Here is a 26,739-nt window from a genome sequence, read left to right on the forward strand (position 1 = left end):
CCTCCGTTTCCCTTGATTGTCAGCAGCGCTCATTGAACCAGGCTCAAGAGGATTTCCACTGATTACAAACAAAGAGCCAACCGAGATTAGCTGATCCTTAAAGGTTCCCAAAACTCCCTCATTATCCCAGCCGCATCTCCCCGCAGCACGCCGTCCTCGAGGCGTTACCAGACCAGATTTTCTCGAAGTGGCATATATTGGAGGCTCTGTTCATCTTCTGTTTACATGACCGGTAGTGTGCTCTTTATTGTGCTCCTGTCATGCTCCATGTTGCCTGTCTTTGATTCCACTTTCACATTGAATCCTGCCTCCTGCTGTCTTGCAGCCTTAAGGCTCTAAAGATTAACCAGACACCTCGCTGCATTTTTCAGGCTGTTTTACACCTCTCTCCGATAATACAATGTGTTTATCTCACCTGAGACCTTCTGCAGACTGAACTGCATGTCCACGTAGTATCATGCTTGCAGTATGTGTGGTTAACCCACTGCTAAAAGAGAGCAAGCTGCTATTTAATCTGCTCAGTCTAACTGGCTTTCATTGTGGGATATTTCAGTAAATCTTGCTACGGACCATCTGTTGGACAACGAGACTTTTTCACTGAAGGTTGTGTGAGAATGTTATCCATTAGCCGGTCCAAGCAAAAAGCACAGCAAATGGATTAATGATTAATTGTGGTTTGTTGCCATTTTTTTCATTAATATCACACCATACTTAATGTGTAAACCACCTGTTAATGAATATAACCAGGATAATATAAGATGAGATACGATAAGATAAGAAAAAAATATTCTCACAAGTGTATAAATCAAATATCCTTAATACAACTGTGTGTATATATGGATGTTTTATGATGATCCGAATACTTTAAGACATGCATGAAGCGTATCTCATTCATTCATTCATCTTCTGTAACCGCTTGTTCCTGTCTGCTGGAGCCTATCCCAGCTGTCATCGGGCGGGAGGCAGGGTACGCCCTGGACAGGTCTCCAGTCTATCGCAGGGCTAACACAGAGAGACAGACAACCATTCACACTCACACTCACACCTACGGCCAATTTAGAATCCAAGCTTATGTCACTAACTCGAATTAAATAGTGTTACATGATCTCTCAAAGTTTAAAATATTCTTATGTTAATGCAAGAACATTTTGTCTTCGTGTCATTATATGTCTTTAAGGTGACTGAAAAACAGTGTGACTCACTGACAGAATTTTAATCTGAGCTTTTACCCCTAAACGATGCCAAATTCATCAAGTTTTGCTTCAGTAAAATGGTCGGTATGTGATCAGACACTGAATGCGGTCTAGTTACAAGTTTCAAACAGTACCGGACCAGCAGTTGAGGCAGAGCGTAGCTGTTTCTTCTAGTGATGGCCTCAGGTCAGGCCAGTAGAGGCTTGTTTCGTGATCAGTCAGCGCTCAGCTTCCAACCTTCATGTCAGAGCCTGTAATGACAGCACTCCCTGCTACATTTTACTTCACCTGGGCCTGGGCACTGACCTGGAGACGGGTGTTTAGTCTAAATCATAGTCACTACATACATTTCAAGAATTCACAGCTACGTCAAAGTAATGTTTTTTAGTTGTACAAAACATAATACCTGGTTTCCTACCTTGCACTGAATGAAGTGCTATCACTAAGCCTCCAGTTGTCCCGCCTCATGTTTCCCCTAACTCTTCTTCTATACAAGCAGTCACTTCTGTCACCTCTTCTTCCTGTGCAGAAACTCTAGTGTTGGAAAAGATTGTTTTCACACTGAGCTGCTGGAAATGACACTCGTGTAGCAAACAATGGCTTCATTATAGTGGTGCTCAGTCTGAGTGCATGCTGTTTCCACAAAGCACTGCATAACACTGCAGCACCATAAAAGCTCTGCTTCTTCAATGAATGTTGGTTTTGTCATTACTCATAAATAACCCAGTCAGTGTCATTAAGTTGTATGACATACTTTATGGCATGCAATAAATGTGGTAGATATTATTGTTGTATTTTTAAGTGCATTGTAATCTTTTGCCTGTAGGGGGCAGTAACATCATTCATACTCTGATATTTTTTTGTTCCAGTCCTTCCAATCCTCCATGGGTGAGCATTTTTATTGGCTACTTCCTGCCTTCAGTGGAAATTTAATACAAAGTTTAAAAAAAAAAAAAAATCCTCTTTAATTGACCTATGACTGTTTTCTTGTATGCTGTGCAGTTGTTCATGAGTCACGTTGCTGTAAAAACAAAAATACACTGAAGGCAGCAGCATTCCTTTTCACCACAGGTAATTTTAAATATGCAATGTGATCAGTTTTGTGGCGCGCTGATAGCATGAGTAGCAAGTATTTGTAATGAGATAAATCAATGTTGTATTTTCCGAAGCCAGAAGCCACAGAGGGGTGAGCGCAGGCCCTGCAGGGCTTGGCACTGCTTCAGACCGTCTCCACTGGTGCTGCAGCAAAGCATGTGGAGAGGCACTGCTTGATTAGAAGCACGTATTAATGACAAACTGAACCAACTGCAGCAGTCTCACTGCAGGCCGAACAGAGCTGCATGGCACTTAGGAACATAGATGAATGGTGTGTGTGTGGTTGCAACATATACTTATTCTGCGCCTGGTAGCTCCACTACAAAGCAGAGGAAGCGGTACCCCTCAGGAAAAATGGGTCATTTTCTTCTCCAGGGATAAATAAACCATCCCAAAATACCAAGAGGAAGGGGATGTGGCCCCGTTGTATTTGTCTTGTACCATTTTAAGTGGGTGAAGGTAGCCTGGATGTCAGCTGCAGGTCAAAGAGAGACCTCAGTCGTAGTTACATGAAAATAGTTCTTCTAATTACTGGAAGGAACACATGCGATACACTATCCAGACAATGAGCTGAGTCTGCTGTGTCAAGTATTTTGGGGGCTGTAATGTAAACTTGGCATCTAAAATGTGAAGCATTTGTGTTATTGAAATTCCAGGCCTATCTTTGTAGCCCACCCACATGTGTAACTGTAGGGGAGTATCCAAACCCTTGAGAAACTGATTCTTTTTTTTTTTTTTAATAAATATATTCAAGGGTTAATGGCACTCTTGACTTTGTGTTCCTTCCATAAAATTTTATATCTTCCATTTGTTGTTGAACATTCGAAGAGGTCAACATCACGTCGTCAAACATTTCCACCAAACGCGCAGTGTTCGGGAGTTTTGATTGAGTTTGAAGGACAAGCGAGCAGCGAGAGGCGTCTTTGTTATGACAGGGTTTACACACACACACATCAGCAGGAAACAGCCACTTCCTTTTTGGAGTCCCCGGAGGATTCCAGCTGGGAGCCACTCTGCTTTATCTGCCCTGTCCTGCTGGATGCGTAGGTGATGTCACCATAGTCCACCACACTGTGACCCCTCTCTCTGGGCAAGCGCACGCACTTCTCCCCACCGAGCCCCCACGGCAGACCCAGGCCATGGAAACACGACCAACTGTGGACTTGACCTTCACCCTGGAGAGGCTCCTTAGATGAGATGCCAGCTCCTCTTGAACTCCCATCTACTTCTCAGAGCCATGCAGGGACATCTCTGTCTTTGTTGTGTGTCGGATTGTCCACTCTTTAGTGTGAAAGGGGAAACTTAACTTGACCCTTCTCTGTCCACATGTGCTGGCTTTGAAGTTTTGGATTGGGCTCCACCCAGCACTTGCTGCTAACAGCTTGAAATTGCTGTATTAGTACAAGTGGTGTTATTTTGGGGGGTTACAGCAGGCCAGTCGTAGTGCTCATGCAGCAGATGTTGCGATGGTGGTTGCTAAATGCAGCTGGAGAAGAGAAGCAGTCTCTTAATTTGTTGTCAGAGAAGTGTCGACTGAAACACTGGAGATGAAATCAAACCACGGCAACAGATGTTCCCTAAAGATGCCACCTTGGGTTTTGGATAACCTTTAGTTAAAAGTCAGTATGATTTAAGCACATTTACGGTTATCGCACATTTGCAAAGACTTTGAGCATTAGTAACTCTTTAACCACAAAATAACAGATTTATGGAAAATAATAATCATTTTCTGACATCCAGTAAACATTCTGCTGAATTATCATTATCCGTCATGTTGTAGTCATAAGGCCGGGCCAAGTTGTAACGACAGCAGCAGTAATCCACGGAGCTCTTATCTCCTCTGCAGCTGCTGCAGATTTGTGCAGGCCATGGTTGCAGAGCCTTGTGGATGTTCACATTTGAACATACACAGATAGTACCGCACTCTAAACCCCCACCGAGCCGCCTCGCTGGAACGCCAACTCATGATTTAGTATGGCTGACACAGTCCAACTGTGTACTGCTGGAGGCTATAGCACCACACCATTTGTCAGCTGCAGACATACACACCGTAGATGTCATAAAACCGTGAAGGGACTCTGAAATGTACTGCAAGCCAGGCAGTAATGCGTGTTAAAGTATTGATCATTCTGAGGCAGCGTAGGTGTGTGTGTGTCACGTTCAACTGTTTCTGAATTGAGGATACTTTTACTTTCCGTGCAGCGTTTGTTTGTGAGGACTGTTGCGGTCTGATCTACTTGACACAAGGGCTCTAGAAAGAAACACCTAATGACTCAGCAATCCCCTCTCTGACCTTAATAATTCATCACCCCTTAGAGTGCATCGTAAATCTGTTGCAAAATGTGACATGTGCATCTATCTAATCAAACTTTCTATTGGCGCTGACGATACCCATTATTCTTTAGTTTTTTTTTTAATGAAGATCAAGGGTAAACAAGGGGCACCACTGCTAGATTCACACCTAAGACTTGCTGATTACATGTTTTTTTTCCCAGCGCCGCAGTGCTGCTCCTGCCACTGCATAATTTCATTAGCAGCCAGCCCCACACTCTTGACGACTTTTAATCCCGCCCTCGCGATTGACTAATGAATAGGCATCCCCATAATGCAAATAACCTCGCGGATATTCCTTTGACATATATCGTGCCGGTTTAATTCATAAGTCTCGAAGCCGTGAGTTGCAACTTTGCTGTGGTGGCATTAATTGTTTTGGATTAACAGGAACAAACACTTGAGCTCAGTGTGAATCTAGCTTGTGTTCATCTGATCTGGTTCTTTCTTCAAAGCATTTATAAAATAATGCATATATTTAGTCCCTCTAAACTGGAATGCATGTACATAGGAAGTCACTGGTTTGCTTGCAGGCCTTGTGGTTGGGTGCCTATCAGCGTCATTTGATTCCGGCTGCTTGTCTCTCTCTCCATATTTCAAATATTTCTTTTGCGTGGTGTCATGGAAGCATTGTGAGCAACTCGATATATTGTTGCGGACATGTTCTTACATGCACAAGAAGAATCTGTGTCCTCAGGGCCAAAGATTTACAACGACCAGCTGTGAGACTTCAAACATCGACCGCTTGTTGCTTGAGCAATGTCTTACTCATATTTATGTTGGTGCTCAGCAGTCAGTGGTGCCCAGTAATAACTGGCAGCAATAACCGACACATTAATAAACATCATTAAGTTAAAAAAAAATCCCCCCCCAAAAAAGCTGCTCGCCTGCAGAAATTCAAAAAAAGGAGCTTTGTGACTTTGCAGTTTTGCCAGTTTTACACCAGATTGCTTCTTGTTAGTCTATACAGTAAGCCTAAAATCCCTCCTTACAGCGACAGGATGACGGAGGCTGGATGAGAAGTGTGAGAAAGGGGATAAACCGCAAGAGGAGATGTGTTTCCCAACAGATAAATGGGCATAATGAAACTCTCCTCCCTCTTTCCCTCTCTTTGGTATCTCAACCTCTTTTTCTGTCTGAATCCCCTCGTCTACGGGCTCAGCTGCTTTCCTCAGCAGCGCGTCTTGTTCTGCCCTCGAATGTAGTTCAGTGTGTCAAGCACTACTGAAATATTAACACAGCACGAAGCAGGAATGCTTGCGAGCGTTTATGTCTTAGTGCACCATCATGATGTAAGGGAACACTTCACTTTCTCCAGACTTTCATGTTGGTGATAATTTCTTTGTGTGGGGGTGAACTTAATCAACGGTGTATCTAAAGAGATGCCACCATGTTTTATTTAATATAAAACAAAGCATTAACAATGTAGTGTAACTGTTGCCAGGCAGACTTCCCGTATTCCAGTAGTGCTGCGTGCCACACTGACAACTGTGATTGTTTTTGACAAATGTCACTGAGGTCTTAAGGGGTCTTTGAGTGTGTGACTTGCAGCTGCAGGAAGGGAACAGACGGGGACAAATAAACCAAGATGAACACTGCCCTGCTTCATTGTCTTCCGCCCTGTTCCTTATAATCAGGATGTGAAACGCGGGCAACCACAGGAGACTGACACCATGTGTTTCTCTGGGTTTGACCATTTGTCCTAACAGGGAGGCAGCAATGCTTTAACAATAACCTCCAGAAACCCAGAAAGTGATATTTCAGCTGTTATATTCACTGCCTTTCCGCGTTTATCTTCTATCTTCTGAATCACAGTCCGGAGACACTTTAATCAAAGGGCGCTCTAGCGGGTGAATCATTCCCTGGCATTTCAAAAAGCCTGTGTATGATCAAATTTTTGGTCGTTCCACTCCCAGTATATCTGTGTACTTGGCAGAGAGGGCAGCTTGTGATCAAGTGCAGCTAATCTTTTGTAGAAAAACTCTCCCTACTTGATGTCTTGGCCTAAAAGGTTGAAATCCTCCCATGTCCAAGTCTGTTGTATAAACAGAGATTTCTCTAAGGCTTGAGTCAGGTCACTGAGTTGTTTTTTTTGTTTGTTTGTTTTTTAACCAGAACTAGACATTTCTTAGTTTTTTCTTCAGTGAATGTATTTAATAATTTAATGGGCTTTATTTCTACTCATATTTTTATTCACATTGTATTTTTCTATGCAGCATCAGCTGCCGGCTGCTGCATATAACATGCCACACATTCACTGTGATTCTTACACTCGTTTTACCGATGGCTTGAGCTGTTCAGCTGAACTAAATAAGCATTCAGCCATATTGCTGTTTGCCTGACCGTGGAATCAGACTCTCCCCCTGGATATGAGGGATTGCAGTGTAGTGTTCACAATTACTCATCTGACTACCTAAAGGAGTCCCATTTTATGTAGTAAACATGTTGGCAATAAAGAAATAGGTTAAAACATTTTATGATGCAAATATAGAAATGAAAATAATCGAGACAAGAATGTGGAAATTCACAGTGGCTCAGAGGTGAGCAGGCAAGTGACTGAGTAAGTGAGACAGATGCACATACGAGCCTGCGTTGCGCCGAAGCTCAGCATTGGCTGAAGCTGCAGCACAGCATCCTTCATCCCCCCCCATCCCTCGTCCTCTGCTCTACCTCACTCACTCACTGTATCTCGTCTGCTGACTGAGGTTTTCCTACATCAGACTGGAGCAGCTTGGAATTACAGTGGGACTCCTATTCTGCGCGTGCATAAATTCCTCCTCCTCTCTGGATCTATTTGCCTGGACGCTGTCTCTGACACTTTCCCTGTGGCTTTGCGGGTCAGAGTAAGATCATGGACATGGGAAGAGCAGGGGACAATCAAGAAAACTGGGTCACTTGCAGGCTCTCCTGACTGATGCCTGTGTGGACCTGGAGGAATGGGGTGCACCACCAGCACTGTTGTGTTTGACGGGCTGCGTACTGTCTTAGAGAGGAACTGTAGTGGCTACATCTGTAAGGAGGCAGCTGAGCCCACTGGGCCATCTGAGGCTGAGCGAGCGCTGAGTCGGAGAGAGTCGCGTGTATTGCCAACACCAAGAGTACTTAAGGTGTGTGTGTGTGTGTGTGTGTGTGTGTGTGTGTGCAGCCAAATTGATAAAACTATGTATGATTAATGAATGATTAATCTGGGCTTTTTGTTTTGACTTTAAAATATCAAGTAAAGCTCACAATACCATCTTCATACTTTATTTATCTTTCTGTATATCAGCCTAAAATGAAAAGATGTTAAGCTTACTTTGGTATCAGACAGAAAATGTCAGCACATCATCTTATTTTGAAAACTGACTTGAACAAACCTCTATAATAGCAATATTGTGCAGATTGTGGCCAATGTGACCGAAGACTCCTTAAAAAGTAGTTTTTCTGCTCAGTCAGACAATTCATTATGCTCCGGTTAGTGATGAAATGTATTAGTAGCGAATTGCAAATAATATTAAGCCAAGAATCGCAGTAAATTCTCACATTTGGGAAACAAATGATTGCCATTTTTGCTTCATAAATGAGCTACAATACATTATTCCTCTGACGGACGCTGCAATCCTTCTCTCATTTGTTCTTTCAAGATTGCAAAATGCAGGGCACGAATCTGATAAATGATTTAGATTGTAGTAGTATTAGAATATGTGTGTGCAGCTTCCCCGAGTGCAGCATCTTCCTCTGTTAATGAATCATCCCCATATTGACATATAGTACAACTGCTGGTCTGAATACAACAGCAGTTACCATCATTGCTGTTTCAGCCATGTGAACATGACCGTTAGCTTTAACAGTATAAAAAGTAGGGCAGCAGGAGGGCTGGATGTTGCCTCTTGCTAAGCGCTGCACGGGTTAAAGCCTCTGAGCGTGGGGATGGGGGTGAGGAGGGTAAGGGGGGACAGTAAGCTCTGTGTCTGCTGGAAATCAATCACCGCTCTTCATCTGTGAACCAGCGGGCTTGGCAGGGCTTCTGCTGCTCCGTACCAGCTTGTCTTCCCCTTCTTGTTTGTGTTTACTTACTGCAGCGAGTGTGATGTCTCCTTCCCATCACTGGTTCATCAGCTTCTCGGCAGAGAGCTGAGTGACAGTGGCCTGGCTAAGAGCGGGGAATTAGGTCAAGGGCACGGTTGCATCCCTTGGCTTGGGGATGGTCTTATCATGCAGACGGGGTCACTTAATCATCTGTCAGCGTTTATGGTTTTATAAAGCAGTTTCACTAATTGTGTCAGAGGCCAATGGAAGTTTGATAACTTGCTGGCTAAAATGCTTCACCGAGTTGTTTTAGTTTTATTTATTGTTATTGTTTGTTTCTTTGTGTTCTAGTCTGAAGCTATTAACAGAGCCAAGGGCTAGCTAGCTTAACTAGCAGCTAAAACACATTGAACTAACTATCTAGTTACCTACATGAAGCTAATTTTATAAAACTATATCAGCCAGTACAGAAATGTTAGCTACACTTGCAATGAAGCTACACTTATTATCACTATAATTAACAGTTAACAGTAGGGGAAGTATTTTGGCTGTTAAGATGCTAAAAATACGTTTCTGACTCTTAACCTCATGGCTAATGCATGCTAAAGACTTGAAACATAAAATAAGCCACTGAAAGATCAATAGAATAATCTTTGACTTTGTTTTACATGTGCATTTGATACATTGGGAGAAAATTGAGAGCTTGTCTACCTAGAAAACAACCTTTTATTTGAATGGTTTACATTATCATACATTCAGTTACTTTAAAGGGCCTGTGCGTAGGATTTAGTCGAATCTAGATGTGAGGTTACAGATTGCAAACGACTGACTACTTCCATTTCTAAAAGCCTGTGGTGACTATAATTTCACTGTCAAACTGCAAAAGGCCCCATCTAGAGGCTGTGATTTCTTTGTCCACTGTGCGCTACTGTACATCTGGGCTACTCTGGAAACATGTCAGGCTCCATGGACGATGACTTGCTCCTCATGTTAATATGAAGAATTTATTCTAAGCTAACACAGGCACGGTGATTCATAGTTGCAGGTGATTATACGCAAAACCACAATTATGAATGAATGCTATATTCACTTTCTGCTGATAGATCCTGGCCCTTTATCTACTAATGTTTCACATCCTCTGTAATTCTTCATCTTTCATCACCAACCCCATCTTTGTTCAAATATGTCTGAACTGAGTAGGATGTGTGCTGCTTTGGGCACTGTTTGCACCTGTTTAATCCATTAAGCTTGGTTATAAAAAGACACAAGCCATTATGTTTGCCCTTTTAAATCCATCTGATTGCAGGAGTTATTTATTTCTGGGAATTTAAAACAGAGATGACGGGGGTTAAGCCAGTCAGACAATCACAGTAGATGGGTATTAAATTACTATGCTCACTTATTCCCCGTACTTTTCCTTTCTCGTAAAGACTTGCACTTGACTTTAAAAATACAAGTCACTGATTCAGGTTAACGCACCATTGTTTGCTTTGGATATTCAGTAATGCCACTTTTCATTGTTGTGAGAAAACCTACTTCAAGTCGGTGTCGCCGTGCTTGGCTTTCCTTCCTTTATTTCCATGAACAGTTGCGTATTACTGTAGCAGAAGTGCCTGACTGTTGGTTTTATCAGAGGAATGTTGTTGCGAGGAAAGAAAGAAAAAGTGGTGATGTCAGCTTGGGGAAAGATGAAAGCACTTTTGTCCAATTATGCTTTGGGAGTACAGGTCTAACTTAGACCTGTGATGGTTAGTTTCCAATGAACCGTTCCAAATGAGTATAAGTTTATACGTTCCTCATGTGGTGTGGGGGTGGGGTTGATGAAATACAGAGCCTGCATGACATCAACCAGAAATTATTTACAGATTAAATCCTTTTTAAAGACCCAGTAACAGTATTTGACTAATGCCATCCTGTCCTCACTGACAATTGATTTAAGCATGTGTGTTTCAATGTGGGACATGACAGACAACATGAAGAGCAGTCTTACAGTCTTAGACTTATCCTTATTGCTGTATCTATTTATGTACAATTGTTTCTTGTATACGGTAGTCCATATCGCTACGTAAACAATTAGTCTTCTATGTTGATGTTCTCTCTGTGGTTTGACCTATCTCATCTGGACACTAGACAGCCAATAACATCAGGCTCCGTGTAGCTCCCATGTTTGCCCTAATCCATGTTACAGCAAAACAACAGCATACTTTCCAGGTCTGTTTTTGTTGGTGATTGCTTCCTACTTTTGAGTCGGGTGTTTGGACGTCACAACACTGCGAGACTATGTCTGTGTTTATGTCGTTCACTTGCTCACTGATACACGGGGACATTATCTGCAGCACTCAGGCTCTTGTAGTTAAAAGACATTCTGGCAACAGCAGTTTGATTTTCCCACAGGTCTGTGAGCGGCGTTCAATACGTTTAGTTACATTCAAGGCTCGCCGATCAATAAAGACGTCTTGAAATTTTGCTCTTTGCTTATGAAAGCCTTAAATATTGTAACAATGATACGGCTTATTATTACTGATCACTTTATAGCGAGTCGAGAGTTTTTTATTGTCTAGCTCTGCTGCGTGAGATGACCGCCGTTGCTTCATGATTGCATCCTGTTATTTTTGATCCCATTGTGCTCTGCATCCTACTACACTGATGTTATTAACAGAGAGTGGTGCTGCGCCTTTATTACCTCCATGGTCGAATCTCATTCTAAGTACAGAGTTCAGTACTTTTTTGGAGGATGGACTGAAAGCAAAGCGCAGGATGGTGGGTCCCGGAGCTGCCTCTGCGGTGGGGCGGTGTGTTTTGTTACATTCCAGGCTACACCCTGTTTTGCTTTGGCTGATGCAGTGGTTGCATCAATCCCTTGTTATGTAACTGAGAAGCCCAGTCATAGCTGTGTCCAGGCTGCTGGATCACAACTTGATATATGGGTAATTAAATATGTTTTAAGTTATATTTCTGTTGAGCAAGCATAGCTATTGACTTCACAGTCATGTGTTGGTCATTTCCTGTGATTTGTTTTCAATATACCCAGAATGAGATAAAAACTGCAATAAAATTAAGGCAAATTAAGCAAGAGAAAAAAAAAGGAAAGAAATCCACCCAAAGCTGCCACCCCTATGGTGAGTCAGGCCATGCAAATACGCTGAAATAAAGCATAATTTATATCCTGTATGATCATATATAAATGGATTCTGTCATCTGACTCTTGTGCAAGATGATGTGGCATAGTGAATTTAATTTCTTTCTTAGTCTCTCCTCCCAGTTCTGTCATAAAATGGTGCAGCGATGACGCAAAACCAAAGCCAGCGAAATTCCTAAATGGCTCCAGAGGACAAGAGCAAAACCTTTTAATGAATTATATCTAAAAAGAAAAATAAATACATTTCGACTCGTTGTTTTTCAGCCACTTCCAGACGTCTGAATCACTGCCTGCATCTCTGATTCGTTTAGCATTTCGTACGAATGAGGTGAAATGGCAGTCCAGTCCGACTCTCGAGTTACATCATCAGTTTTTATCTGCGTGTGTTCATTTTCCTAGGCACAGGCACAAGGATACAACTGTTATTCATACATATGTGCTTTCAATTCATTTGCGTTGAGTGGAGAGGTTAGTAGAAGTGCATTTGGTCTGAGTATAGTTTATCCAAAACACCCTGCCCATCTGCTTCTGGCAACTTGAGTGTTTGTTTCTACCACTAAAAAGAGCTCAGCGGGCCTTCCTGCTCAGACCTGAGTGCCAGCTAGTCTCAAAAGAAATATGCTTGTATTCACTTCCATGGAATTTGATTGAAGCCAAAAAAAATGTGAGTTCTGTGCCACATGCCTTCACTATGTTACCTCTCATTGCTGCGGCTATGAGATGCAGAAGGACTCAATGTCAGTATCAATGTCAGGCACTTAATACTTGTAACATGGCATAAGGCTGTGCACAGCTTCTCTGCTACTCCTACTATTCCTGTAGTGTGGATGGTCACAGTGCAAAATGACTCAGTGGATTGAATTGTGTATGAGCCTAGCTGTAGATAAACTTAGCATAAATCAGAGAGTGCGATAAAGTAAACAAGCTCATCTGATAAACCTGGCCTTGAGATTGCGGTTAGAGGAAGCAGAGGAGTGCACCGCGCTATCTCCGTCGAGCATCTAAATTGGACCTCTGGTTACGATAAACACCCAATGAAACATAGTTCAGGGAAAAGCTGTAATAACAAATGCAAACCCTTCATGTTTAATTCCAGGCGGTTTTCTGGAAAGTACCTGCCACCTATGCACAATATTTACTTTTTAAACAATACTGCTCGACGGGGATGTGTGCACTAGTGAAGTGAGTCGGTAGGCCGCAGCTATCTGAGACAGGAAGCGCGTGATGATTCACCCTGCTGCTCTTCAAACCCCTCCCCTTCAGCCGAGCTGATATGGCCCCTAGATGAGACCTGTAACACCTGCTTTCACGTGATGCTGAGATTAGCTAATACCCCTTTAGACACAGACAGGCAGTTCCGGCACGCATCGGGGTATGCTGATCTGGCCGCATGCCAGACGGCAGCAAGTCTTACACTATCAACTGATAATGCCGCCCAAATATGTCATGGGTGAAAGGTGGAGAGCAAAACAGGTGCGATAATGTCAAAGTAGGTTTTACCCTTATAAGTGTTAGACCATAGAGCTGCCCTCAGTGTTTGAGGTAAAAGTCTTTCCTTTTTAGATGTGCCGGTGGCACCATTGTTTGCTTTGGATATTTACTTTTCTTTTTAAATGTACACACCAACACATGTTATCGTTCCATTTTTCATGTTTTACCTTCTTATTGCTCCTTATGTCACCATTGATTATTCATTTATTCACAAACAGCTTCACTTTTCCTGCATTAAGTACTATAAGTAATAATTTCTAGAGGCAGGAGGAGCGTTACCTAAACTAACAATTTCTTGGAAGCTGTTTTAACTAACTTTAACTTTAACTAAGTCTTCCAGCCAAGCTATGCAAGGCTGATGTTAAAAACATACTGGACTAGTCAGCTATTGATCATTTGATCTATTTCAAATGTTCTCCGCCCACTTTATTAGGTACACCTTGCTAGTGCCAGGATAGACCTGCTTTTGCCTTAAGAGTTGAACTTCATGGCATAGATTCAGAGAGGTTCTGGAAACATTCCTTAGATATATTGGTCAATATTGACATTATATCATAGCACAGTTGCTGTGTATTCATATGCACCACCTTTATGATGCGAATCTCCTGTTTGGACTGTGACCTGATGACTGTGGAGGCCATTTGAATACTTAGATAGACTTAGATAAACTTTATTGATCCACAGGGGAAATTGCTACAGTGAACTCATTGTCATAGTGTTACATCTTACTGTATTCTGTTGATTCTGACAGCTCATATGAGGAAAAATGATAGACTCCTGATATTAATTTTGATCATATTACCAGTCTTTGTGTTTGACCTGTATGGGCATGTGACCATGGGTGGGGAGCAGCTGCCCTCCCCCTCTCCTTAAGCTGAGACACAGGCGTGAAAAGATAACATCCTCCCCTGCGGTGGCCCACCAGAGGAATCTGTAGGTCGGGCCCGCTGCTAGGTGGTTTGAGTTGGGGGGCTGCGTTGTGTTGGAATGCCCCTCCAGCAGTTGCATCAACACGGAGCAAGACGGAAACTGGACCTAATCTCAGCGATACAGCTACTATCACTGAGGCTAGCAATAAAATCTTCAGTGACTGAAAGGATTGCGTGTCGCACTTTACGATGACTATGTTGAATAATGTGCTCGTTACGCCTTTAGCTATTAATATGGGTCCAGATTTTTGTGCATACAGTATGTGTTCCTCTTATGTGGTTTCTTTGAATATAGCTGCATACATGCCCCATTGTTGTCTCCTCAAGCTTGTTCCCCTTGATACATTTTAAACCGGCTCTTATTTCAGCTGTCCCACACAAGGCGTGGACAGTCCCTGACCAGACTGTAATACTTGAGGAATGTGTACCTTTTGTTTTCTTTTGTCAACCCTGTGTCACTGTGCAGGTGGATTGTGTGGGGTCAGATAGCCTCATTGTGTGTGTGTGTGTGTGTGTGTGTGTGGGTGAGAGGCTGTTTAACTCCCCCAGGCAGCACAGCTGAGCGTAGGAGGGGCCATCTCTCCTCAGCCTGGGTGTGAGTCCGCTGCTTTCAGTCAGAGCAGTCTGAGCTCGAGTCTGAGAGAGAGAGAAATACAAACTTTTTCCAGCTCAAGGATTTTTTATTTATTTTCAATTTTTTTTTTGCCTGATATGTTGGCTGCCTGCTTCTTTTTGGGATCTAGCTCGGAGATATCGCAACACAGATTTTGACAATGCAAGGAAGGGCTAGTAAAGCTCCAAAGAAGGAGTTGGTAATTGAGAGTCCACAGCAATACAAGAAGTTGGCTGCAGCTGAGGCTGAGGTAGATTCAGTGCCACAGGTGGTGGTAAGTCATTCAAGGACTTCATATAGAGACTTGTAGTTCTATGTTTAAAAAAATTAATAAATCAGTTTTGACATGTCAGAAATGTTCTGATCTATAAGAACATCTCATAGTAAAGGTTAACTACAATCATAAACTCCTGAGGCAGGTGTCATGTGAGCTGCGCTGGTTCACTTTTCTCATCTCTTTCATAAAGTACAATGCTGCCAACTCATATTAAAATATGCAGCGTAAGCACCAGATCAGAGGAATGCTGAATTTTACCATCACTGTACTACCTGGACCAATATAGCACTCGGTCGCTTCAGGTTAACTCTTGCAGATTACCTTGGTAGCATTGTAAAACATTTTATTTGGTTCAAAAGTCGACGCTGAGGATCAGCTCCTGTCCTGCTACTAAGCAGTCCAGTGGCTGGGTCCCGACAGAGTCATCTGAACAGTCAGTGGCAAAAGATTGAATGTATCGGTTAGCAGAGTAGGCACTACACAGCACCATTGTTTCAGGCTGAGTGAGGGTGCAGTGAAGGGAGGAGTGGGAGCTGCAGCATAACAGCTGCTAGATCACTGTAGAGAGGGAGTGGAATGGATGGTTTCACAAGTTTGCTTTATGCTCTCTACAGTGATGGCTGTCTGCTTGATGACTTATGTATACAGATGTTAAACCTGCAGCCTTGTGGTCTGGTGTCAAACCATTCAAACTCAACAGAAACATTGTTTGAAGAAATTTATAATATTTTCTGCTTGACAATGGAATTGGACTAGCAAGACAACATAAGCTTTGGCCCAGGTCCATGGACTCGGGTCAGCACATTGGTTTGAGAGGATGACGGAGCTCTTGCTTACAGTACGACGGTTCACTTTCTTACTCAGCGCTGAGTGCACTGTGTGGTTGACCACTTTGAGCCACTAGCAAAGCCAGGGTTCACACAGGGGTTTGGAGAGAAACAAATCAAAACTGAGCAGGAATCCATCACTGGTGAGAAAAGGGCACCGCCATAGAAATGGGGTCAGATCTTTCAGCAGATTCTTTTGTTTAAATAACCAGTACTGTAAAGTAAATAATTGTTTGGTTTTGGGTTCTGCAGCTTGTATTTTAATGTGCTGAGGTTGTTAAACACCCCCCAGTGTATCTGTTGCTATAGGTGTTTGGTAATTCTCCTGGTTTAGTCACTTCTGAGTCATTGGCAGAGTTTTTCTTTCCTGGGCATTGCTTAATGATGACCTTATACCTGCGTGTACCGGATGCTCTTAAAGCCTCAGTGTCTGGTACAGACTGTCTGATGGAGATTTTAAGTATCGCTGTATACACACACGCATCTTATCAAGAGGTCTTCATGAATTCCTTCCAGGCTTACCTGTCCTACGTGCAGAAATCTCGTCATCCATCTTTTTACCTTTTCCCTCATGTGGGTGAACATTGTGTCGAGGCATGACCGTGACTGCTGTTGTCACAACCTCCTTTAGGTGGCAGACATGGTGGCACCAACTCTGCTCTGCTATCCCCTTCATGTCCTTGAAACTGATACAAGGTCCTGCCCCCCCATAATCCGTCCTCAGTGTGCTCTACTATTAACAAAGGTTGCTAACAACATGCATTTAAGCAGGTCAACATCCACGGCTCTCCCCCTCTGAGATCATGCTATTATCAGTCCCAGATGTGGAGTGAGCTGCGCTGTCACTCAGCCCAGAGGTTTGGTGATGTTTAACTGTCCATTTCTCATTCTGCTGTCTCCTTAGCTGTTAGATTTATCCTCCCATCCCATCCCATCAGCTACAAGTGTTGACAGCTTAGCTTCCATCAGATGGCCACTGTATCTTTTGCAGCTTACAAACGTCCTCCACTCTCGGCCACGGGTCAGTGGGTCAGTACTTTAACATTGTGCAGATGATGCACCATAAATCCATAATCACTTTCTAATGTGACGTGGCCACATCTGCTCTGAAGAGTTGGGTATGAAGAAAACACACACATTTTTATCTTGTACACTCAGGTTCAGTGTACAGTAGTGGAGTGGAGAAGAGTGTGATTCCTGGCAGGCTTGTTATGCATATTTGCTCTCACATAGGTATTAGCTCATCAAGACCCTCCCACAGCTGAAGCAGATGTGTTTTCTTTGGGCAGATGGAGCGCAGAGTTGTTGCAGTGTATCTAACTGCATCTGCTGTATCTGTAGTGTATCTAACAGATAACAGCATGTCTTGATATAGCCAATGTGACAGCACAGCTGGATTAATCAGAGTCACTGTAGAGTCGGTGCGGTTCGCCGTATGATCTTTTCTCCCGCGGATGGTTATATATAGTACTTCAGTATTCGTTGTGGCTTGTCAGTTTTGTGGGCTTGCGGGCAAAAATATAGACACAACACTGTCCTGGTTCTTCAGTCCTTAATAGTCAGAAAGATCATTATGTGATAAGAGTTTATGCTTCATTAGACAGGTAGACTAAAGAGACCACACAGCACATTGACAGTATTTAGAAGTCTTCTTCTTTGCTTTCATTAAATGTAGAATTTGACATTCATGCTAGTCTTAGTCACTTCTGATAAAGGCTTTTTCTCTTAAATCAGCTCTAATTACACTTTCCTAATGTGAAGGTTATGTAATGAATGTCTGAAATCTGAAAGACGGAAAGATTAAGTAGTAATCTTTCAATACTACTAACTCCCTACCAAAGGTCCATTGGATCTACTAAAGGGATAAAATGCTAATGATATATACTTCATAAACTTGTGTCTTTACCTGCTTAGAATCTGAGCTAACAGTACTGTTTGTGTTCTCTAGGTGAAACCGAAGGTGATCGAGCCGCTGGACTATGAAACTGTGCTGGTGCAGAGGAAGACACAGATCCTTAGTGATGTCCTCAGAGACATGCTGCAGTTTCCCCATGAGGACTTTGAGGTGAGTTTCATACCATATTTTTGGGAGGAGTGGGGGTACAGTCACATCCACACTTGGAAGGAGTCAGCCGCCGGTCATGGGGTCGTATTGGTGATGAGTAAAATCCTAACTATGAGCGTGATCCATGAGTAGCTTGGGGAGCAGCCATAGCACTGACAGCTTTGGGCTTTATCTCGTTAATGAATGTGTGTTAAAGTTACACAAAGAAATCACACTGCTCAGCTGTGTGCACTTCAAGTCAAGTTTTTTTTTTTTTTTCTGAGAATGTGCTCCATTAACCATACGGTCAAACCATAGTGTTATCTATCCAATATCATTATTTCCTCACGTACTCACCGCGTGTTTTCTCTAATGTGTTTGTTTGGGTTTTGCAGTCTTTCCCTTTGGCCCAGGCGTGGCCGCTGTTGTGAGTCCTGGGCGGGGTTGTTCACTGCGGCTTTCCTTTTGTTTATATCGTTCTGTGCCTTAGCGAGAGAGGGGTCAGGGGGCCGTCGGTTTAATTGGCTCGTTCCTCGTCCTATGTTGTGACAGAGCAAGTGTTATCTCCAGCCACACTATCCAGGGCGTACGCTCCCTCATAATTTCCACGCTGCGTGTGGAAAATGGAAAATGGAAATCTGGCCCAGTGCTGGTACTTCGGGAAATGGAACTGCTTTGAGGGGCGTCCTTACCGAGAGAAGCAATACAGTACAGGCTCGAATCTGACCGTAGCTCTCTGTCTCACAGTGCATTCAGAATTTTATAGAGTCTGGGCTTTTATTGTTGTTGCACTCTTTCCAGTGAGACAAGTCTTTATTTGATAATGACTTTAGCAGCTTTTGTCTGAACGTCTGAGAGTGACATGGCACTAACAAAAGTGGTTCAGACGATGTGGTATAACATCATTTGGGGGTGTGATGGTAATCAGTCAGAACTATTCAGGATCTGAGCATCCTGTCATCCGAGAAATTACAGTCAGAAGTCTATTTATGTCTACGTACTCGCATGTCATTTTTTTGGCATTGCAGTAGTCCATCCACTGCAACAAGGTAGAAGGCTTAATATATTTTTTTTCTTGTTGACAGTATGCCAGCATCTGTGTGCTTTCAAGTGGCAGTCTCAAATATATCAGTCCAATGAGGACAGCAAAACAAACTATTGTCATTTCAATCAAAAAGTCAAGCAATGCTTTTCTGTCATTCTGTGAGCAGCCACGATCAGATTTTCTATCGCACGCTGCATGAGTCCACGAGAAGCCGGACGCGGTAGATTTTTCACTGATAGCTGTAAGCGCCAAGGAAACGCATTGCATTTCCTGTGACTGCTTTATAACAAAAATTCAGCTTGTGTGTTTCCAGTGACAAGCGTTTAATGTGAAGCCGCAGCAGTCCAAAATGTCTGGTTTGGATGTGCGGCAACACCGTCTTCGTCTGATGATGATTTGTCTGTTTGGAGAGATTAGATTAGCAGTCACTTGAAACGTGTACACATGTAAATGGAAATACTGCAGTATGTATGTAAAAGTTCTCGGCTTCTTGCTTTTTGGGAAATACTTCAGTACTTTCATCCGCGAGCCATGGGCTCAGTTACTGTTTCCTACTTTGGTGGTAGAAAACATTAATTAATTATTAATTTATTTAAGTTAAATCTTGGAGTTTGCTGCTGTAAACTGTTGCGGTTAGACATACAGCTAATGAGATTCTGTTCTGAAGTGTTTTTATTCTTTGTTTATCTATCTATCTATCTGAGACCTATAAAGATGTAGCTGTCTACTTTCATCTTTCAGCTTTGGTCACTAAAATGTTCCTGGAATGACATTGGCAAATGGTAATACACTTTTATTTTAAACTAAAAACACTGCCATCATACTCAGGGATTGGAGGGAAACACCTTTGTGGTCCACCAACACTTTAACTTGGCACAAACGCTCTCTCTTCAAGGAAATGTAAAATCCCCATCTTACCCACAACGCTAACACTGGCAGAGCTGCTGGTTTTATGTGTAACTGGGAACTTGGTTTATTTAAAGAAAATTATCTTTAGAGAATTCCCTGTCACTCCACGGTACTGAGACGAACAGACTTGCTAAGTGTTTCTAACTTCAGGTTTGGGCTCGAATAAAGTGGTGGTTGTTGCCGTTTGAAAGGCCTGGCAGCTGGGTGCCCAGTGACAGCAGGGCAGCCTTGACTTTGTCTTCTCTTGTATCATGCTGCTATGAACACTACATACCAGCTTTACACACAAACAGTACGTTGTCAGGGGCTGACAGGTGATTCTGACCGAGGAGAAAAAACACTCACAAAAGGCACAGTGATTGAACTTAACATCTGTTTCTGCCTCCACTGACTCAGGCAAGGTTGTAATCAGTTTTTAGTGTTTTAGTGAGAGGAGGTAAAGACGGTGTGTGTTCACGCTGAGACCTAAATATGCATATGGACGCTGCTAAATATTTGGAGGCAGGTGATGAGTCAAGGCCACGACAGGCAGAAAAAGCTCCTCTGTCTGAAAGTTATTTTTGTAAAAATAATTTTTCCTAGTGTAAGAAACTTTTGTCAGGTTTCTACCTTATCTTATCCCCTCTGGCTCATCACAGTCTTGTGCTTTTTGTGAGCCAGTGTTTAGATAATTTCCATCTGCTTTGTATCTGGTGCTGTTGGCATTGTGGACTTGATTTCTGTGTAAAAGGTTTCTGAACCTTGCCTCAGTTACTCTACATTACCAGGGGTGTGGGCCTTCCTTCTTCTTCCCTTCAATTTGAGATCCAGTCTATCTGCATTTCTTAGTATCCATTCTTGTCTGCACTTGAGTTCTTGGGTAGTTCACTAGGTAACTAATGTGAACCAGGTATCCAGGTATCCCAGAATGCATTTTTCGGGCGTCATCAAGTAGTCAGCTGTTCAAAAATTACCAGATGACAGCCCTCTGCTCTGTCCTGTCCTCCTGTACCCCAGAATCTGTGCTTCAGAGTCGAACTTGTCAAGTTTGAACTACGAAGTAGGCAAGTTTGCATACTTGGTGTTGAGGAACGCCTTACGTTTACTTGTGAAGACCACTGATGAGAGCATTATTCTTTCTTCATTATCCTTTACTTTAAGCACTTAACAGTTCCCAAAACATTTTGTTAACACCAAAATCATACATTATTTCACTGTCTCAATAGATAGTCATCTTCCCTGGTTCTGACTCAAGTACTCTATATAAACGGCTCCCATCGACTTTATATATAGAGATGGACAAACCCTCTGTGACGTCACACTTTGTTGAAGGGTGGTTCTCGAGCTCGGTGTGGCGTGCCCGGCCGTAGATGCCATCACCGTTTTGGCAAAGCTGAGGCAGGCGGGTGACATCTGTGCAGACAGCTAGTGACCTGTGAAGGCCCCTACCTGTCACTCAAAGCAGCCACGCCCATAGTTAGGGCAAAACTTTTATATAAGTAAATAATGAATTTGTTGTAATGAATGGGGATATTAGACAAAACTAGTTTTCGTACTAGGCTGTAAACAGGATTATTTGGGCATTTTAACATTGAGGTCTATGCAGATTGCCTTGATTTTGGAGTCAGCTACAAGCGGCCATTAGAAGAACTAGCAGTTCCACGATGGCTTCGTCTTTTAGCCCCAGAGAAAGGTGCATGGTAATCCTCTGACGTTATCTTACATTATTACATTAAGATAAACATTAACATTCTTCAAATTCTTTGGTTTATGGCGTGTAGTTCTCTTCAGCCTTGGCTGTATTTTGAATTTAGATCTAAGTAGGAAGTGTTAGCATGCTAACATGCTCAACTAAGGTCATCAACTTGGTAAATATTGCACCTTCCAAACATCAGCAGCTCGTATTAGTCCTTGGCCTGTCTACAGTCCCTCGGAGCTGCTCGCACGGCGATCGACTCCTTGTCTCCAAAGGCCACGAAACACTCAGCTTTACTCTTGCGAAGGGAGAACGATATTCTTAATGAAATGTTGACGCGGGCCTGCTGAGCGCCGCCGTCACAACCCGTGCTCGAGCTGAGGCTCGTTAAACCGACAGAATCCTAAAGTTCTCAGTGGCGACTTGTAGCCCAATTAAATGCTTCCTGCTGCCCTCTTCCTGGCTCCCTCTTACCTCCATGCCTGTTTATTTCTGCTGCTTGGATTGTAAAGATGATAATCTCCCCCTGCAGGAAACCTGACTGGGAGACAGGAAGGGGAGGTTTAAGCTTGGTATGGAATTTGTTGTAGTTGACACAGCCAGTGCTCATTCTAACACCAAGTGCACAATTAGTGGCGGCAAGAAGGTGGCAAAGACAAAGACTGCAATTTTGCGTGTTTGTCTTTCTGGATATCAAGAAAGTCACACTAAAGTCACGTTATTTAAACAAACAGCAAGATGATGCATAGTCAGCAGTTGTTAAACAGAAGAACCACTTATTTGAACTGAAATTACAATGTAATGACAATCACTTGTACAAAATGTGCTGTGGTGAAATGAAACATTTTATTTACTACACGTCCATATTATGGTTGTATTTTAGAATAAACACATTTGGCTTGATTCTTTAATATTTACACATATTATGTGGCCAAAATAGTTTTTGTTGGACCGCAAAACATATTTCTGCCCGAAGCACTTTTTATACCAGTGAAAGAAAAGAGGTATTTTCTGCATCCCTAACACTCACAGCTGATGAGCATTTGACTTGAACGAAGCCAGAATTCACTTATTTCCTTTTAACCAAGTCAGCTGAACTGCTCTCTCAATGGTTGTATTTGTGTTTCCCTCTTGCTCCCAGGCGATAGAATGCGCTTTATTTTTACAGTCAGGATGAATCGTCCTGACCTCGTAGTGCCGTTGTAGTAGTTTACTGAGGGAAAGTTCAAATTGATCTGCAGCTTTAACAATGCTGATATGATCCGTTCAGCTGTCTTAAAAAGCTTTTCCATTTTCATTTTCTTCGCTCGAAGTTGACAAGATAACACAACGCCGCCTGCTTCGGTCTCACAGGAGGAGTGCTGGTGGAGGGAATGTGAAGTTTGTGAACTGTAGCAGTTATTCTTGCGGTTGATGTTAACTGTTTAGAGTTTCGCTATCATGTGCGACCTCAGTCTAAATGACGTGTTTATATTGTACAAATATCAGCCGGTTACATAATTGCTCAAAGTGTTAGGATGTTCTCACAGTGTTACGTTGTCAAGGAAAACAAAACTAAAGGAGTACTTGTGTATATCCTGACTGGATTTACACAGTACTTCTGTGAAGTAGTATTCACTTTATGACCAATGAACTTCTTCTCATTCTGAAAAGCTGAGATATACACGAATCGGGCATAACATTATGACCACTTTCCTAATATTGTGTAGGTCTCCCTCGTGCCTCCAAAAAAGTTGTGACTCATCAGAGAATGGACATGGGCCTTCTGAGGGTGTCCTGTGGTGTCTGGTAACAGAATGTTGTTAGTGGGGGCCTTTTGGTCCTATGGGTTGAGGGGAGGGGCCTCTGTGGATCATCCCATAGAGACTTGATCAGTTTGGGATCTAGTGAATTTGGAGGCCAGGTCAACACCTTGTGCTGTTCTTCATGTTTTTTGAGTTGTTCCTAAACCGTTTTTGTGTGTGTGCCTGTGTCAGGCTGCATCCTGCTGGGGATGGCTGCTGCCATCAAGGAGTGTCATTGCTATGGGGTGGGGGTGCCTGCTCTGGTCTAGGTGGGTGGTACAAGTAACATCCACATGAATGCCAGGTCCAAAAGTTTCCCTGCAGAACATTGAATCGTCACAAGAATGTTATTCACTTCCCCTATCAGTGGTCATAATGTTGTGGTTGACCTGTGTATATCTAACACTTGCTAATAAGGAAGGCCTTTGATGTAATTAAACGTACATTTAATGAACATGTGGTCTTGAGATGTCAGGGGAACGTCTCCGGCTTTAACACATTTGCGGGTTCTGAAGCTGAACAGTATGGACAAGCATCCTTCCTCCATCTCATGCTGCTTTCTCCCTCATCATGCTTTGAACCCTGCGATAGACAAACATAGAATAATATTTAAAAGAACACCCAGAGCCACTGTGTCCAGCTGAGACCACACGTCGCAACGCGAGGAAATGAGGTGTCCCCCTTGAGAAACGTCTCCCACACTCTGTTTCGATTTCAGTTTTACTACGCTGGTTGTGTTTTGCGGTGAGCTGTAATTCCCCTATTATGTTTCTTTCGCTGAAAAAAAAAATAAATCTCTGCTTTGTTTCACAGATTTCAACTCTGAGGCGTCAAGGGAGAACTCTGTACCCCACAGTGCCTGAAAATGCTGAGAGGGAGGCCCAGAGTCTGTTTGTCCAAGAGGTAGGCTGATTATAAATGCCCTGAAAACACATTGTCTCAATCAGGCTGTTAGTATGAGCATAAAATGACACGCATGAATGAATACAGGATCTAGCGTTACAACTGATTTAAAAATGTAGGCTGTCTACTTAATTAAAACAAGTTGCGGAAACTCTGATACAAGAGATTAGGAAGTAATGATCAACCTGCTCATAAATCACACAAACGAACTGCTGCACTACGGTGACACTAATTTGAGACATTACCCAGTTTATGATCTAATATTAGCAGTAGTGCCCATAGAACATCAGGAAACCTCTTTATTTCCTGCATCCATCTAAACGGTCCAGCTCCATCTATATTTGTGTAGACAATAGGAATGATACCATTAGAGATCATTGCTGGAGGTATAAGGACTGCGTTTTCTCAGAAAATATCTAAAATATGTATGTGTGCCAGAAAGTTCAGTTCATTTCCACATGATTATCAAACTTCTGGCTATTTTCTGTCAGTGTTGGTTTATATCCTCTATCAAATGGTACAGCTGTAGTTTTTCTCAACAGCTATTTAGTGATGATGTGTGAATCAATTCCAGTTGAAAAACTTGAGACTTATCCAGCCCAGGCACACTGCCTTTACTGTCTCTTTAAGCCAGACACCAGCTGCCTGCTTGCAGTTTACCTTCCAGGTCAGAGGTCAGCGTTTAGAGCGCTTTGTCTGAAGTCTGAAGTCATAAAGATACCAAGGCGCCCGGTCAAGTGGTGTGTGACATCAACAGGACAGCTGTGGAGATCAACCCCGCGAGAGGCGCTCTGTTTCCGATTCACCTCCCGATCGGGTTGCGCCTCCCTACAGGAGCGATTCTTGTAAACGGAATATATTTCTGTAGAACAGATACCAGTGAGATGCTCCTATCACTTACTCTAACAATGAACAGATGTCTCCTTTCCAAGTAAAGGAGGAAAGCGATACACTCCCTTCTGAGCGGCGCCGGTGGACGGTCAGGCCAGGGTGGAGTCACCACGCGCTCGATTTTTTTATTTTTTTTTCTCAAGAGTGTGGAGGCTTTAATTGTTGCTAAAAAAAAAAAAAAAAGCAAACTCATTGTGGTTCAGAAATGCAGGACAATCTTTTGGCAGCCCGCGGTATCTTATTCATCACACGAAAACACCACAATCTTCAATGAGGTTTATTTTTCGGACAATCGGCTGCGTGCTAACATTTCAAGACTGTATATGTGAGGGAGGTTACACTAGAAAAGGTCAGGTACTGTTTACGTCCCCTAATCCAACACTGATGTTTGACCATCTCACAAGCAGTTCTGAGAAAGCATACTGGTAGCTTTAAGTAAGACTGCCCCAAGCTGGGCTCAGACTATAGGAGTTCCAGACCAATTTATTATGATGTTCAAGATTTAAAATCTGGATGATTACGACAAAACCTCCACAGTAACCACTCGGAGATATAAGTCTACAGAGACATTGAGCAGCTGAGGGGTTGTTGGGTAAACATTCTTGCCCTTCAGGCTAATGTTATCTAGATAAAATATCACCTTTGGTTCCAAATGAAGAAAAGATATCCCTGTAGACTGAATCTCACAGATCATTTTCTCCATTTTTTTACTCAAGTCGTTGCGCCACAATGTCAGTGTTTCCATTTCCAACCATTATACGTGGAGCATCCAAAGCTCTCTGATCTGAAATGGTGTGATCTAAATAATACCCTGCAGTGTAGTGTGAAAATGATTATTTTCTAATTCTGAAGCATGGGCAAGTTTCCGATTAGAGGGATCATCAGTGAAGTGTGTGATGCAACCTGATTTCAAAGTCGGGCATTTTAAAAACCTCCTAGTCCGAGCTCAGCATTAGAGGATAGAACTCTCTATTAGATTTGCCTGTGTGTCTTTAACTGACAATTCAACATATCCAAAAAGGGTTAAAAAAAAGGCAACTGAGTTTTTCGAGAAGACGTTTCACCACGCATCCGAGTAGCTTCTTCAGTTCTAAGGGACTGGTGGGAAGTTTGAGGTTTAAATCTGAGTATGAGGTTTAAATAGGAACTCCTACTGTCAACCGTTAATAGAAATTAGCTGCACCGGTTTCTGGTTGTTAATACAACAAGCAAGTTTCAGTAGGATGTTCCGATTTAAACCTCAGACTTCCCACCAGTCCCCTAGAACTGAAGAAGCTACTCGGAGGAGTGGTGAAACATCTTCTCAAAAAAACTCTACAAGTCCAGTTGCCTTTTTTGAACCCTGGATGACTGAGAAGAACCTTCACAGACATACTGACAATTCAACAGTTATACCCAATTTAAGCATCAGTGGCCCTCGTGTGTAGAGGTGAAAAAATTAAATTTAAGGTCATTCTGATTAACCCTGATTTTTGTGTGTGCACGTAAGAACAAAATGGCAACTGCAACACGGAAAGCTTCTCTGGAAATTTAAGCCATTAGTTCATTTCAGTCATACTGACACTTTAACTCTGCTGCTGTACCG

General features: G+C 42.7%; 1 protein-coding gene across 4 annotated transcripts in view; it reads left to right on the forward strand.

The window, feature by feature from the left end:
- Positions 1–26,739, forward strand: part of LOC311488433 (dedicator of cytokinesis protein 9) — a 73,595-nt gene that overhangs the window by 13,370 nt on the left and 33,486 nt on the right. For 3 of the 4 annotated variants that reach the window (XM_084545139.1, XM_084545140.1, XM_084545141.1), the window contains exons 2-3: positions 17,852–17,968; positions 24,174–24,263. In XM_084545139.1, the coding sequence (XP_084401265.1) occupies positions 17,852–17,968; positions 24,174–24,263 (207 nt within the window). Of the gene's footprint in view, positions 1–14,749; positions 15,074–17,851; positions 17,969–24,173; positions 24,264–26,739 lie in introns of those variants that run through there. The other variant, XM_084545142.1, reaches the window with a different exon arrangement.

The sequence above is a fragment of the Chelon labrosus genome (assembly GCF_963514085.1).
Source record: "Chelon labrosus genome assembly, chromosome: 5".
NCBI lineage: Eukaryota > Metazoa > Chordata > Actinopteri > Mugiliformes > Mugilidae > Chelon > Chelon labrosus.